General features: G+C 34.4%; 3 protein-coding genes across 3 annotated transcripts in view; 2 read left to right on the top strand and 1 right to left on the bottom strand.

Moving 5' to 3' along the window:
- Positions 1–3,720, top strand: part of LOC149897725 (nucleolar protein 4) — a 141,471-nt gene extending 137,751 nt beyond the window's left edge. The window contains exon 15 of the mRNA XM_090116077.1: positions 605–3,720. Within this exon, the coding sequence (XP_089972203.1) occupies positions 605–822 (218 nt within the window). The 3' untranslated portion in view covers positions 823–3,720. The remainder of the gene's footprint in view (positions 1–604) is intronic.
- A 308-nt stretch (positions 3,721–4,028) lies between these two features.
- LOC149897724 (uncharacterized) lies at positions 4,029–8,724 on the bottom strand. The gene is made up of 7 exons (XM_090116490.1): positions 8,064–8,724; positions 7,043–7,196; positions 6,235–6,396; positions 5,543–5,636; positions 4,930–5,088; positions 4,510–4,580; positions 4,029–4,215 (listed from the first exon to the last, which is right to left on the bottom strand). The coding sequence occupies exons 1-7, from the start codon at positions 8,722–8,724 to the stop codon at positions 4,029–4,031; spliced, it is 1,488 nt and encodes a 495-aa protein (XP_089972616.1).
- Positions 8,725–10,742: 2,018 nt separating this feature from the next.
- LOC149897723 (uncharacterized) lies at positions 10,743–12,074 on the top strand. Its single transcript, XM_090116255.1, has one exon. The coding sequence runs from the start codon at positions 11,044–11,046 to the stop codon at positions 11,893–11,895; it is 852 nt and encodes a 283-aa protein (XP_089972381.1). The 5' UTR covers positions 10,743–11,043; the 3' UTR covers positions 11,896–12,074.
- The last annotated feature ends 3,744 nt before the right edge of the window (positions 12,075–15,818 follow it).

Genomic DNA, 15,818 nt, shown 5'->3' with positions numbered 1-15,818 from the left:
AAACAATTTTTGATTATCTATGTTGAGATTGGAACTGGGTGTAATTGTAATTAATAATTATTATTTTTATATATGAGGTACCTAAAAGAGACTTATTATTCTTCTAAGTACAAATACCAATCCAAAGTATTAAAGACTCTTTAATAAAGAGAAAGATCTCAAAATACCAAAACTTAGTATTAAAGTAACAGTTATAATTACTGATTTGATTTAGATGACTGATTTTACCGAGAACTTAATTTGAAAAAATAATAAAAATTAAATTTGTTATTATTAATATTTTAAAAATATTATTTTTTTTATTTTATATTAAATAAATGATTACAACAAATTTAATATACTGTGTTTTCCTTTCATGCCCTAGTTAAGGCAAAATAATAGGTAAAATGCACCAAAGTTCAGTATTTCACGTGAGTTTCGGTTTCGGTTTCGGTTTCGGCCGAAACTGAAGCCACGGCCGAACATTCGGTTTCGGTTTCGGTTTCGGCCTGGAAACCAGTTTCGGTCGGACACTAATTTTAACTCGATTCCATTTTTATTAAAATAACACAATTTCTTACAGCTCCACAGTTTTCTTTTATTTAAATAATATTTTTCTTTCCAGCGCCCACAGACCTGTCTCTCAAGACATCCACCACTACACTACACTCAACATCCACACCATCCATAACCGGAACATCATCAAAGTCGCTCCTCTCACACAAACTCTCAGGCTCCGAAGTAGGCGCGGTTCGACAACTTATAACAGGATACCGCGAATCAGCTGCTTTCCTTCTCCGTTCAGCTGACGAATTGGAAACTTTACTCCTAAACCAGCCCTAGGGAACGCCCAACCTCGCCAATTACTTCGGATTCAAATTCGGATACTTTTAACGTCAATTCAAACGTCATCGCGCGGGAAACATGGCCGCTAAATGTCAGATTTGACAAGTGACAGTGACATTGACATTGACATGTGTTGTAAATTCTATCAGTCTTGTAAATTGATTTGGATTTTGGATATTTTTGGAAATTACAATACAGAAATTAGTGAAATGTAAAAATGTTTAGATGACGAAATTAGTGGATTGAGTTTTTAGTGATGTTTTTACGGACTGATGGGATTTTTTTTGTATACAAGTACGTTTTTTGAAATGTCAAAAGGTTGAAATTAATTGATGGAAATTAATGTCTTGGTGTATGCAATGATGATATGTGTATAAGGTGGAAGACATACATGGATAATGAAATTTGTCGTTATAAATCAAGGTTTAGTCAAGATACATTTACGAGAAATGTTTTTGGTGTCAAATAAAAAATTATACCTCAAACGAATATAATTCTCGTCCTACGCGAGACCTGAAACAGGTCCGCAATATTACTTAAGTTGGTACCATTGTAAGGATAGCTACGCTTTTTAAATATTTCAATGCTACCAACCTTGCTATTTTAATCTCAACGTTTTCATCATTAATGATCTATTTAGGATTACGAGTTTTTTCAATGACCAGTCCATTTGGCTACGGAGCTGCCATAACAAAAAACCGTGTTGCCATTCGGAACTCGTTTGAAGAGTACAAAATTATTTTGTGTATATTTAGATTTAAGAAAAAAATCAGGGAGTTTTTAGTGTAAGATTATGGAAAATTCGATTTCTTGCCTGGTGCATTAGATTAGGAATGAAAAATCGGCTGATTTAATACCTCCATTTACCTTAATATTTCAAAGTTGAACACGGCATATTCTAGATAACAGAGTCTAAACGTTTTCTAGGTTAAAGTGGCATTCTAGACGTAAGGAGCACGAATTTATTTGTTGTTTTGTATTATATTTATAGTTCTCTAGTTGTATTTTGAAACGAGTAATATATTTCTTATACTTTTTTTATCTATACATGGTCATGATTGCTCCATCCAAAAATTGTTAAAGTCTTCTTTTTTATGGCAACACTGTTAATATAAGTTTTTGAACATGTTTTGCTTATGTTTTGATTGTGTGATCGATACCAATCGATACTTAATGTGGTGTTAATTTGTTGACAAACAATTCTAAAAATATGTAAAATATAATTTGCAGTAGGCAGTTTACATAACATTCCTTCACAGATATACACACGCACACTACATAATATTAAATTATGTAAGAATCGTGTTCGATAATTCAATAACTTTCTGGAAAGTAAAGTTCTATTATAATACTGAGAACTTCATTTGAAGTTAATCATTACATGCATTTTTTTAAATGTGAAGTCTGGCATTAAAACATTTTGACAGCTGATAAAGATTAAAAATAAACTAACAGTGTTGCCTCTTTACAATCTTTGCTTTGCTCAGTACAATACTTTTATTATACTCTACTTGTTACCATAGATATGGCCAGATTCTAGTTAAGCGTATCTTACGGATAATAATTAAGTTCCGAGTCAAATTAAAAATGTATTTGACGTTTCATATAAGTCTTTCTTAATTGTGTTTGGCCTAATTTTTGTTAGTGGACTTCTGTTGTTTATATTTTATTATTATTTAATACATGTAAAGTTTTGGCCAGTTCTACTACATAGGATAATAAATAGATTTTGTTAAGTTGTAACGCATGTACTTAATAGAATAATTCAAGTAACAGAACGCTTTACTTTGTTGCTACTGGTTAATATGGCGCCAATATTTTCATTAATATAATAATTAAAAAAACTTTGCAAGAATGCTAATTATGTAAATAATCTTTTTTGACTTCTAAATAAGTTATACAAATAGAAAGACATATTTGTGTATCTTGGAATATAATATTTCTTACGAAAATGTATACGTTCTTTTTGCCCTAAAACTACATCTTCTTAACTGTTTCTCTTTAATTGTAAGTTCCTAAGAAGTAAGAACTGCGCAGATTTATGTAAGCTTTTTAGAAGATGAGACGATTTTTCCTCAAAATATTAGAAATAAATGCAAAAGTTATATTAATGAAAATAATTTGGCGCCAATACAATAATCGTATAATAGTTTCACACTTTGCCAGTTTTCACAATAGCTAAGATGCTTACAGCCAGTTTTAAAAATTGTAAATTCACTTTTGAATACGAAAATTGCCAAAGAAATGAATTGATTCTAATGCGGGGTATTCACGAACGACTAAACGTTGGCAAAATGTAAAAAATAGATTAAAAAGCGCACTAATTTGAATGGATTCAGAATCGATTTTATGTTTATGATTTTCACTAATTGATTCTGAATTCCTTGATTAAATGGAATACTATTTCTTTTAATAGTTTAATAAAAAGTTTGTCTAACAAAAGTCGTTCGTGTATATCCCGCCTATTTGTATTTACTTGAAATTTCGTTTCAATTATGTTTATTTTTTTTTAACGTTACGTTAGTTTAAGTTCCGAGTCATTCCGAGTTCTAAAACTAAAATTCGGTGCATAGAAAATGGTAGTGTTTGTAAATGGGATGTAAAAAGATTTCGATTAGATTATATGTATTACAGTTGTTTAGAAATATGTGAGTTGTTGGAACGAAAATGAAAAACGACGGTGAAAAGTTGAAAATGAATTTGTTAGAAATAAAAATATATTATTATTATTAGAGATGATAAATGGTTTACAATTATTATTATTAGTTCAAGAGTACATATGGAATTACAAAGCGATTGTTACTATTAACGATATGAGAATTTAGTTATAATTTTGCAATTTCAAAATGTGAGTTTTACAATTTTGAAAAGAAAATATTAAATATGCTCATATACTGAAAATGTTTTTTATTTCAATTTCCTTTAGCTTATATCTATTGAAAAAGTTGACATACGTGTACCTATCATCATCATCATCATCAGCCCATGTTTGTCCACTGCTGGACTCAGTCATGGCACGCCATTGAGCCCTGTCATTTGCTCGTTGTCGCCAGTTTTGCCTACCTATACCTATCATATTTCTTATGAAATTAAATTTTGTTGCCTACTCATAAAAAAGCAGTTGAAACACAGACTAAGAAGAAACAGAGTGTATTTTATTATATGAAATCGATCAAATAAAATACAATCTTTAATACATAACTTTAATATTCCATTATATTGCTAGTAGTGGGTGGTTTAGTGGTATCAGCTTTGTTAAGAACAAATCTATCAGGATAGGGGTAGTAACGTTTTTCAGACAGGAGGTAATGTGTAGCGTTGGTAATGAAGTCGAGATTAGATCGCGACCCCAGGTATGAGAACATCGCTGGGTAGCGCTCTGTACCGCATCTGTAATAAATTTGAGACATTACAACTAAAAAATTTAAAGCATGAAATAAAGTATAGATACAGAAACGTCCTGTGTCTTTAGCTAAAACTTTTTAAGCACAAATCCAGCTTTAAAAGAAAAATATTTGTTCTTGGATACACCATTATAATTGTTCATTTTGTTTATTTTTCGATTTGATTACATTGTTAAGAAGTTTCAGGACGTTATAAAACACTATTATGAAACTGTTGTACTTATTGCATTTGCTTATAAAGGTATTCATGGAAAATAATATAGTATGGAATCCTACTTACAATTTTCGTAACCCCCACGAAGCAAGACCCCAAACTATTCCATCACTCACGGCTGGGGCGCCGGTGTCACGCTGTAATAAAGAAATACTGCATTTTTATTTGTTGTTAAATATATCGACTTTAATCTCTTTCGACTCTTAAAATAGAAAAAGTAGAATTTGTAGGTTTGTATAACTAAATTGAAATTTGCTGGTTGTTTAAAGGCATACTTATAGCATAATCTATAATATAAGTAAGAAAAACTGTAGGAAGGCGCAGTTCCAATCTCAGCTTTTATACGATCAAGTTTTCAATTTTTTTTGCAATAAAATCCATCAGAGAATAATAATCACTATTCGTCTACTAAACTGCTATAGAAAGCAGGCTGCTACAAAAGCTTTCTGGACTAAAGAACAAAAAGGTAATGAAGATAACCAATACCGTGCAAGGTGCCCTCCTCCCAGTCTGCGCCAAGCATATAAAGTTATTAGTGACCGCGACCCCAAAGCGTTGTGTCACGTTGTTACATTTGTCGAGGTCGATCAGCCGAGAATGGTACACTTGGAGTGTTATGCCTTTGGTCTCGAATACTCCATCACGCTGTATGAGAAGTATGATAGTTACATAACTATAGCTATATTACCCTGGTTTGTTGATTTCATTGGTCAGACCTGTGAGTTAAACAGGGATATTGATAAACAATGCGGGTCAACTCCGGTCTGGTCAACTGAGCCGGGTACGGATATCATTAAATTAGGAAACAAGTCAAAAGTCTTTATGTATCTTTGTAGTTTTGTCTTCTTAATCTTTCGTATATGGCTGAACTGATGATAGAAATACCTATAGTGGTGAGAAAGATAGGAATATGGAGAAGAACATAAGTCATTTAACTTGAAAGCAAAACCAGTACAACAACAGATTTATTGGCTATTCTGTTCTCAAGTGTCAGTTTTGGAAAATCGTGAATTGAATTGATACACTGCTCCTATATTATAGTAATAGGTATTTCTGTAAACTTAGCACTATGAAATAGCATGTAAGAAAAAATGCTCACTCTTTCAGCTCCCCAGCTCGTGACCCACGCATCTTCAAACGCGGGTAACATGGCGTCATTGGGCAAGTCAACCGCATGCACACTGTCTGAAAACCTATTATTTGGTATTATAGAATAAAGTCTGTTTGCAGTAGGTACCTACAATCTACGTATCATCATAATAATATATTGAAAAGAGTTGCTTTGAAAGTTCGTGTTACTAATGTTTTAAACAAGTTATAATAGAAGCATTGTTGGCATGATTGGCTTGTTTCTTTCCTATTGAAATAGCAATGATATTTTAAGAAATTATGTGTAACTAAGAAATAATTATATTGTGTGTCTCAATAGATGGCGCGCGGTGTGTCTCTTAGACACATAAAACTGAAAGAATAGAATAAATTCGATCGCTCTGGCGGGTCACGAGTGGCTGAATTGGTCAGGCATCAGTCTCGGTTTGGCGCGAAAGGATGCGGGTTCGAGTCTCGCCTCGTGATCGACTTTTTTCTATTTATAAATATAAATTTATAATTATGTGTGTGTAAACACAATAAAACGTCAAGGTATGATGGCTTGATTCTACTATCGTGAGCGAATATTGAATAATACAACATATGTAAATTTTTATTCTAATAGTAGATGCTAGTAAAGTATTAGATTATCTGTGGTAGATGTATTAGAAACCCACGATTACATACTGAAATGAAATCTACCTAATATTCCTATCCAAGTACAACAGACCGACATCATAGTCAGGGTTCTTCCGGATGCTCCAGTAGGGATGCTTCATCACCTCCTGCACCTTCGCCAGCTGACCTCCTCGGTCCACGTAACGGGATCCAGCTCGAACCTTCAGTCGACTCATACGGAAGGATCTAGAACATTCAATAGTAGTTTTTTAGAACTATTCTAGTAACTAATCGTTTTCAAAGAAACACCCGCATAGTTCCCGTTCCTGTCGTTCTAGGGATAAAACCTATCCTATTTAGATTAGATTATTTACCTACTTGTTAACTTTCTACTGTCCATAACATATGTATATAACCAAGAAGCGCAACTCAGGGTCCCAAGACACAAGTATTTCACTTAGTTTGGGACCCACTGTCGTACATTCATTGTAAATCATATAATGGACAAATAAATTTATTTCATTTCATTATTTCATTTCATTTGTTAATCTAAGCTTACCAGTATGTGTGAGCCAAATTTCATTATAATCTGCTATCGATTATCGATACTACCGGTATTTGCGTGAAAAAGTAACAAACATATCTACATATTACACACATACAAACTATCACATATTATTAGTATGATAGTGGATGAACGAATCTCTCAAATTTTCATTTAAAGATTAAAATAATGAAAGAGAAATTAGAATTATCATAGAGTTTTGGGTGCATTTTCCCGGAAATTACATTTAATGTGTCGAAATGTAATCTAAATATATTGCTCTACAACAATAAAATTCCAAACTTTATTTGTCGTAAAACATAGAAACTTGTCACATACTAAACTCACTTCCAAATACAGTTAGCAGTGGTGATCACGAGTCGTGGGTTGAGCAAAGCCCCAGAACACCAATGCTCTCGACCCTTTTGGATGGACACTACGTAGGGATAGTCTTCTATCATCGCATCCTTGGCTGCTATTAGACGCTTGCGACGGATTAGAGCTAGAATTATTCAGTTTAATAATGTTATAAGGGTAGTGTGAAGTGTAAGAAATTATGTTTTAATTTAATAAGAAGGTTGATTTGTAAGTGCGTTTTCGACGTACATAGGAGATGGAAATTTGTGTTTTTAAATAGATTATGAAGTGATTTTTATGTAAATAGTGCACAAATGTAATGAGGATTTAGAATAAAAAATTTGAAATGCTTGTAGTTTCATTGATCATATATCTACAATCAGAGCCAAGACCGTTATTGTATAAGAATTTTTTTCATATTTTTATGTAGTTATAGTAGTTATATGTATACAGTATAGAATAATACAATTCTTGTAGGAAGACTTTTTGACAATTGAATTACCTACATCAGAATTTATGTAATGCCGAACCACATTTCGATAGCTGGGCAAAGTGGCAGGTAAGAGAACATACAATCAAATGAGATAAAACTTCGGTCCTACGTTACCTACATTTTCAATTGAAGCTAAAATTTATTTTTTCATTCTGGTTGTATGATATTCATTGTTAATATTTTTTCTCATCGTATATAGATTTTTAAGTTCGTTAATAAAAATTATGATAAACGCTGTGTGTTTAATGTATCCCCATTCCTATTAATGTTCAATACACGTGTAAATGAAATATTAGCTGAAATAATTGCTGAACCACTAACAATTTTTTTGTTTGAATGATAACTAGTTGTTTTCATCTCTAGTAACATGAAAGAATATATTTAGACCTTATTTAGACATTCAAATTCAAATGGCTGTCTGTGGAAATCGTCAACTTAGGTTAACGAAATAATTAAATCTAAATAGTAAAGAAACAAAAGCTGCGTTGAAAATTTATTATTTCACAAATCAATATTTACCCTTTTCACTTCTAAGAGTTTTATCTTCATGCAATAGTTTCACTTTGTCCCTTCTCGAAGATTTTGATTTTAATTTTCTCGAATGATGAGATTTCGATTTCTTCTTATGACTTCTTAATTCTTTTGTTTTATTTGCTTCTCTTGGAAGTTTCATTTGATGGTGCCGTTTGTGGTGTTTATGTTTGGAAGATTTCCCTTCATGTTTTTTGTCTTTGGACAATCTATGAGATTTTACGTGATCAGCGTTGTTGTCAGAATGTTTGTGTTTAGCTCCATGCAGTTTAGCACCTCTTCTTGTTCCTAAATTGGTTTCATTAACAGTTGCTGATCTTTTGTGTATTTTATGTTCAAACTCCGGTAATACTTTTTTAACTCTAGTCTTATAGCCGTCATTAACATCACCATTAAAGTATGGGCTATTTGGTATATCCTTGAGTTTTATAGACATTGGTGAAAATACTGTATAAAAATTGTCCTTATTCGTCTTTACATTTGCTTTGCGACTCTCAAGTGCTCGAGACATTTTTAACTTCGAGAACTTTCTGGGATTGAAAATTTTTATACTTCTGTGCATTTTCGGTAACCTTTTCCCGGATTCTTCTGCATAATCACAATTAACGATTATTGCAACGTAAATTATTATAAGAAGGAATATCTTCATGATTGACGCGTCGTTTCTAAAGAACTTAAATCTTTCTGAATTTTATTCGTGTTTTATGGTTTCTAGCAAACTCCAATTGAGCGATAACTTTTATTTTATATTTGCATTTTCTCAACATCGTCAGACAGAAATTTGAAATCGATTTCTTTCATATTTCCATTTATACGAACACGCTTTTTAATTATTATTTTTAAGATAACTGAATGTAATTAAATTTCATAATACATATTGACATTATAGTGAACATTCCAATGAAATAATAACTGGGATTGCTGGAAAAATAAAGAACTTAAATATTAATAACTAGATTTTCACCCGCGGCTCCGCCCGCGTTTTCAAATGAAAATCCTCATAGTTCCCGTTCCCGTGGGATTTCCGGGATAAAACTTACCCTATGTGTTAATCCAAGTTACCTTCTATATGTGTGCTAAATGTCATTGTAATCGGTTCAGTAGTATTTTTCCTAACGTATAAAAATTTTCCTGGCTTATCGAAATTTTCCTGTCTTATTGAAATTTTCGTGGCGTATAGAAATTTTCCTGACGTATAGAAATTTCCCTGCCTTATAGAAATTTTGCTGGCTTATAGAAATTTCCCCGACGCATAGAAATTTTCCTGGCGTATAGAAATTTTCCTGGCTTATAGATTTTTTCCTGACGTATAGAAACATTCCTGGCTTATGACTTGACTTACGGTAATTGTCCTGTCTTAAATTTTCCTTTCTCATGGAAATTTTCCTGGCGTATAGGAATTTACCTTGTTTATACAAATTTTCCTGGCGTATAGAAACATTCCTGGCTTATGACTTGACTTACGGTAATTTTCCTGTCTTAAATTTTCCTTTCTCATGGAAATTTTCCTGGCGTATAGGAATTTACCTTGTTTATACAAATTTTCCTGGCGTATAGAAATTTTCCGGACTTATGAAAATTTTCCTGTCTTATAGAAATTTTCCTTTCTTATGATAAGAAAAATTTGTATAAGTAAGGAAAATGATTATAAGCCATAAGTCATTACCATTTCCATAAGCCCGGAAAATTTCTATACGTCAGGAAAATTTGTTTACGCCAGGAAAATTTCTATAAGTCAGGAAAATTTCTATAAGTCAAGAAAATTTCTATACGTCGGGAAAATTTATATAGATAAGGAAAATTTGTATAAGTCAGGAAAATGTTTCTAAGTCCGGAAAATTTCCATACGAAATGAATATTTCTATACGCCAGGAAAATTTCAATACGTCAGGAAAATTTATATAAGCCAGGAAAATATCTATAAGTCAGGAAAAATCCATAAGTCGGGAAAATTACCATAAGTCAGGTAAAATTTCTATGTCAGGAAATTTTCCACCTTATACAAATTTTCCCGACTTATGGAAATTTTCCTGACATAGAAAATATGTTTCCTGACTTATCGTAATTTTCCCGACTTATGGATTTTTCCTGACTTATAGAAATTTTTGCGGCAAAGATAAATTTTCCTCACGTATACAAATTTTCCTGGCTTTTAGAATTTTTCCTGACGTATAGGTATTTTCCTGGTCTTTTTATTACATGCTTTTTATTAACTTAACCAGGTTTGTATGATTGTTTGTAACCGACTTCTTTGGGCGCGATTTTGACCCACTTTAAACGGCAAGATTTCGTTCAAACTTTGTAGATTTATTGAGGACCGATGACAATACACAAATTTGATAAAATAATTCCATTTTTTTGTTAATTTATATAATTTTCATCTATAGTCGTTAAGGTAAGAAAATAATTAAAATTTTCTATAATTTTTTTCTACAGTCGATAAGGTAGGAGTCGATGTTAATTTTTATTTCCAATAACACGAACACGAACACGAACATGAACACGAACACGAACACGAACACGAACACGAACACGAACACGAACACGAACACGAACACGAACACGAACACGAACACGAACACGAACACGAACACGAACACGAACACGAACACGAACACGAACACGAACACGAACACGAACACGAACACGAACACGAATGTAGGGACACACATGTACAATTCGCTGATCGAGCTTTTTGTATATGTGTGCGTCCACATTGTTTCCCCGACGCTTTTTAGATTTATTAGAATAATTATTAGTCAGTAGTGCTCAACGGCTAGTTCTAACAACACATATATTGTGAAGAGTAATAAAGTGATTAAAGGAAAGGCATTATTATTTTGGGCAACCTTGGGGGCAGCAGCACTACTCAACATTGGTGACCCCGACAAAGAACATCAAGAAATTCTAATACAATTAAATATTATTTTGAAGACGAAGATTTATTAGAAGAATTTAAATTTTAAATATGACGATGCCTACATCAAACCTTGGAGCGATGCCGTCGTCGGAAGTTTTCGCCGTTACAGTTTCGTCCCGGATACCAGATTTTTGGGTGGACCAGCCGCGTGTGTGGTTTTATCGTGTGGAAGCAATTTTGGCCCCGCAGAAATTAGGTGACGAAAGCAAATTCGACTTAGTCATATCTAAGTTACCGAAAGACGTAATAGTACAAATCACAGATTTTTTAGAAAAACCGCCGGACACAGACAAATTCCAAAAATTAAAAAATAAACTTTTAACATTATTCGAGGATTCCAAAAACCGTCAAATAGAAAAACTAATTGGAGAAATGGAATTGGGAGACCAGAAACCCTCCCAATTATTGCACCGGATGCGTGACCTGGCCAGGGACAAAATTCCAGATGATACACTTCGAGTTTTGTGGCAGGGTCATCTGGCACCTACAATTAAGGCCGTCCTTGTGGTCGCTGAAACGAAAGACCTTAACAGCCTAGCAGTGATCGCCGATAACGTCGCAGAAGCCACACGTTCCAATCAGGTGGCGGAAGTGAGACACAGGAGTTCCAGTCACGAAGACGTTGAAGTAGCCACCTTTTCAGCGGAATTGGCGAAAATAAACGTGCGCCTTGCTAACTTCGAGCGCTCACGATCACGAGCACATCGGCGACCCAGAACACCGTCACGCAATCATCGAGAGTCGTCAAGGTCATCTTCGAAGCGACGTCGTCCCGGCGGACCCGACTGGTTGTGCAGCTACCACTTCAGGTTCCGGCAGCGCGCTCACAGGTGCATCCAGCCGTGCGCGTGGAAGAGGAGCCCCAGCCCCAGCGCAGCAGCCGCCCAGCCGGAAAACTAGACAGGCAGGTGCAGACTACGGCGGAGGTCTGTACCATCACGCCGTGCAGCCGTCTCATGTTAATAGATACAAACACTAATTTAAAATTTTTAGTAGATACCGGTGCCAATGTTTCCGTTTTGCCCGTATCTAAAAATCCATTTAAATATCATAAATTATGTCGATCAGATCTTAAATTATACGCTGCTAACGGTACAGAAATTGCAACTTATGGCATTAAATCAATTGTTTTAAACCTTAATTTAAGAAGACCGTACCGTTGGGATTTCATTTTAGCAGACGTCAAACAGCCAATATTGGGAGCTGATTTTTTAACACATCATAAATTATTAGTTGATTTGTATCGAAAAAAGTTAATTGATCAAACTACCGATTTACATGTATTAGCCTCCTTAGTTTCGTGTACGCAACAATCGCTAAATTCTGTGTGCAAAAGTCATCCGTATTACGATTTATTAAATATGTTTCCTGACATTACTAAACCGATGTCGTTTAAAGAAACTACATCGCATAACGTTTTACATTATATAGAGACGAGCGGCCCACCTATTCATGCTAGAGCTAGACCGTTACCCCCGGATAGATACAAAAAGGTGAAGGAAGAGTTCAGGGTTATGCAAGAATTAGGTATCTGTAGGCCTTCTAAAAGTGCTTGGGCTAGTCCGCTTCATATTGTAGTTAAAAAGAATGGCGAGTTAAGGCCGTGCGGAGATTATCGACAGCTCAACGCAATAACAAAGCCCGACAGATATCCAGTTCCGCGATTACACGACTTTACTTTTATATTGGCTAATAAGAAAATATATTCAAAAGTGGACATAAATAGAGCCTATCACTGCATAAAAGTGGCCCCATGCGATATAGAAAAAACTGCTATTATTACTCCTTTCGGACTTTTCGAATTTCCCCGTATGAGTTTTGGCCTAAGGAACGCCGCACAAACGTTTCAACGTTTTATGAACAATACCGTTTTACAAGGTCTCGATTTTTTATTTTGTTATTTAGATGACGTAATAATTGCCAGCGAAAATGAGACTTTACATCAAGAACATTTGAAGTTAGTATTCGAACGTTTCAATACATACGGCATATCTATAAACTTAAGCAAGTGTAGCTTCGGACAGTCGCGTATAGAATTCTTAGGTCACGAAGTGAGCGTAGATGGAATTAAACCGCTCAAAGATAAAGTCGAAGCCATAGTTAATTTTCCTAAACCCGTTACAGTATCGGATTTAAGACGTTTTTTAGGAATGATTAATTTTTATAGACCACATTTACCTCATTTAGCGTCACATCAATGCGAACTTAATAAATATTTAGTGAATTCTAAGAAAAATGATAAATCGAAAATTATTTGGAACAATGTTAGTGAAAATGCTTTTGTGCAATGTAAGATAGGTTTACAGAATGCCGTCACATTGTCACATCCCCTTTTAGATGTTCCCTTAGCCTTGATGACCGACGCTTCCAATACCTGTATGGGTGCGGTATTGCAACAGCGAGTAAAAGGTAAGTGGATACCCCTAGGATATTTTTCCAAAAAATTTTCGCCTACCGAGCAAAAGTATTCTACTTATGATAGGGAGTTGCTAGCGATTTTTCAAGCTATAAAATATTTTAGGAAATTGTTTGAAGGCCGTCCTTTAACTATATATACAGATCATAAGCCTTTATGTCATGCATTTTCTAAAATAGGTAATGACAGTAAAGAAACGCCTAGAAGGACGCGACAATTACTTTTTATAAGTGAATTTACGGTCGACATACAGCATATTAGCGGTAAAGATAATATTGTAGCCGATACTTTATCGCGCGTAGAAACAATTGTTTGCCCGACTGTACTCGACTTCAGCGAACTTGCTGACTCGCAAGCGAAAGACGAGTACTTGATTAATATGACACGAAGTGGGCATAGCGATAATAATGTAAAGTTTAAGAAAATGTATTTACCGACTTGTAAAAAAGGAGTATATTGCGAAGTTTCAAATGATATTATTAGACCTTATATAACAGAATATTTTAGAAAAATTGCTTTCGATAGTGTTCACAATTTAAGTCATCCCGGTATACGTACGACTCGGAAGATGGTCACTAAACAATTTTTTTGGCCTAGTATGAATAAAGATATAGGGAAATGGACCAAAGCGTGTGTATCATGTCAAAGGTCGAAGATTTCGCGTCACGTTGTTTCAGATATAGGAAAATTCCCGGAAGTTTCGCGATTCGAGCATATCCATGTGGATTTAGTTGGTCCATTGCCGACATCTCCACAGGGATTTAGATATTTATTAACAATTATAGATAGATGTACGCGTTGGCCTGAAGCATTTCCCGTTAAAGAAATTACTGCAGACGTCGTTGCTAAGCATATTTATGAAGGATGGATAGTTAGATATGGTTGTCCCGTCCGTATTACTAGTGATCAAGGACGTCAGTTTGAGTCGAGTCTATTTTTAAAGTTAATGTCATTTTTGGGTATTCATAAAATTCGTACTACGCCTTACCATCCACAAAGTAATGGCGCGGTGGAAAGATGGCATAGGTCGTTGAAAGCAGCCCTTATGGCGAGACTGCTCAGTAGTAATAAAACGTGGATAGACGAATTACCCACTGTTATGTTAGGGTTGAGAGCAGCAATACGAACTGATAGTAATGTTAGTGCCGCAGAATTGGCCTTCGGTAAAACTTTACGTTTGCCTGGCGAGTTCTACGATAGTTCTACAAATGACTGTGACGTAAACGATCCTTATAGTTTGGTAGAAAAAATCCGTGAAACAATATCTCAGTATCGCCCGACGAGAGATAAGACGAACGCAAAGAAAATATTCGTTTATTCCGATTTACAAAGTTGTAGTCACGTTTTTGTTAGAGACGATGCAGTTCACAGGTCTCTAAAACCGCCTTATGATGGTCCTTATCTAGTGTTAGAACGTAGTTCTAAAGTTTTTAAAATACAATTTCCGGATAGAGTCGCACGCGTTTCCATTGACAGGTTAAAGCCAGCCTTTATTATAAAAGATGATGTTGATGTGGAAAACAATATTGTTCCACATAACACTTCTTTATCGAAGTCGGTTCAGCATGCGCCACCCATAAGCGTAACTAGGAGCGGTCGCGTAATACGACGACCCGTGCGATTCGCGATATAGAACTTTCACACAGTATTTAGCTATTGTCTTTAGTATTATGTGTATTGTAATTAAATTTATTATACTTGTGTGTTATATACCTTTTTTTTAGAATGTAAGTTTATATTCGTTTACATGTAGCTTTTGCGTTTTATACAAATTTATATATTAATTATTTAACATTTACAACGTTTTAAAGTAACTTAATTTGTTTTTACTGTTTCAAATTATTGTTAATCATTTCATTTTATGTTTTACGTAAATATGATTAACATTACATTACATTGTGCATATTTTACATTTTTGTGTACCTATTGCGAAATAATAAAGTAATACGATAGTTTTGTTTTCACGCATTGAAGATGCCTATTTAGTATTTCCTGTTTTTGTACTAGATTAGTAAGTTATATCGGATTACATAGGTAATAATATGGTCACTCATTTAACATTTTTATTAAACTTTATTTATGCAAGTATTTAATCACATTCATTTATTAATCAGCTCGCAGTGGGGACAGTTCTATCTTAGCAATTAGTTTATATAATATTTGTTTTTTGTAACAACATGGGTAACTACGCAACAAAAGAGAAAACTGGAGGAGTTGCAAACGTGCAAATAGAATCCAGAAGTATAGACGATCACGTCAACACCATGGTTATAGTAATGATCATATTGGCTGTGATCGTTACGGTCATAGTTCTATTGAGCCTGCGTGGTTTTTGCCATCGCCGGATCAGGAGTTGGTTACGCCGCGAGGTGGATAAGGCCAACCAAGGACGAGCGTCCGCGACGCT

This window comes from Colias eurytheme, chromosome 25 (assembly GCF_061535395.1).
Source record: "Colias eurytheme isolate Ceu_HAF_F1 chromosome 25, ilColEury1 Martin Lab GWU primary, whole genome shotgun sequence".
NCBI classification, from domain to species: Eukaryota; Metazoa; Arthropoda; class Insecta; order Lepidoptera; family Pieridae; genus Colias; species Colias eurytheme.
Note: the sequence above shows the minus strand (reverse complement) of the source record. Positions and strands in the feature narration are given on the sequence as shown.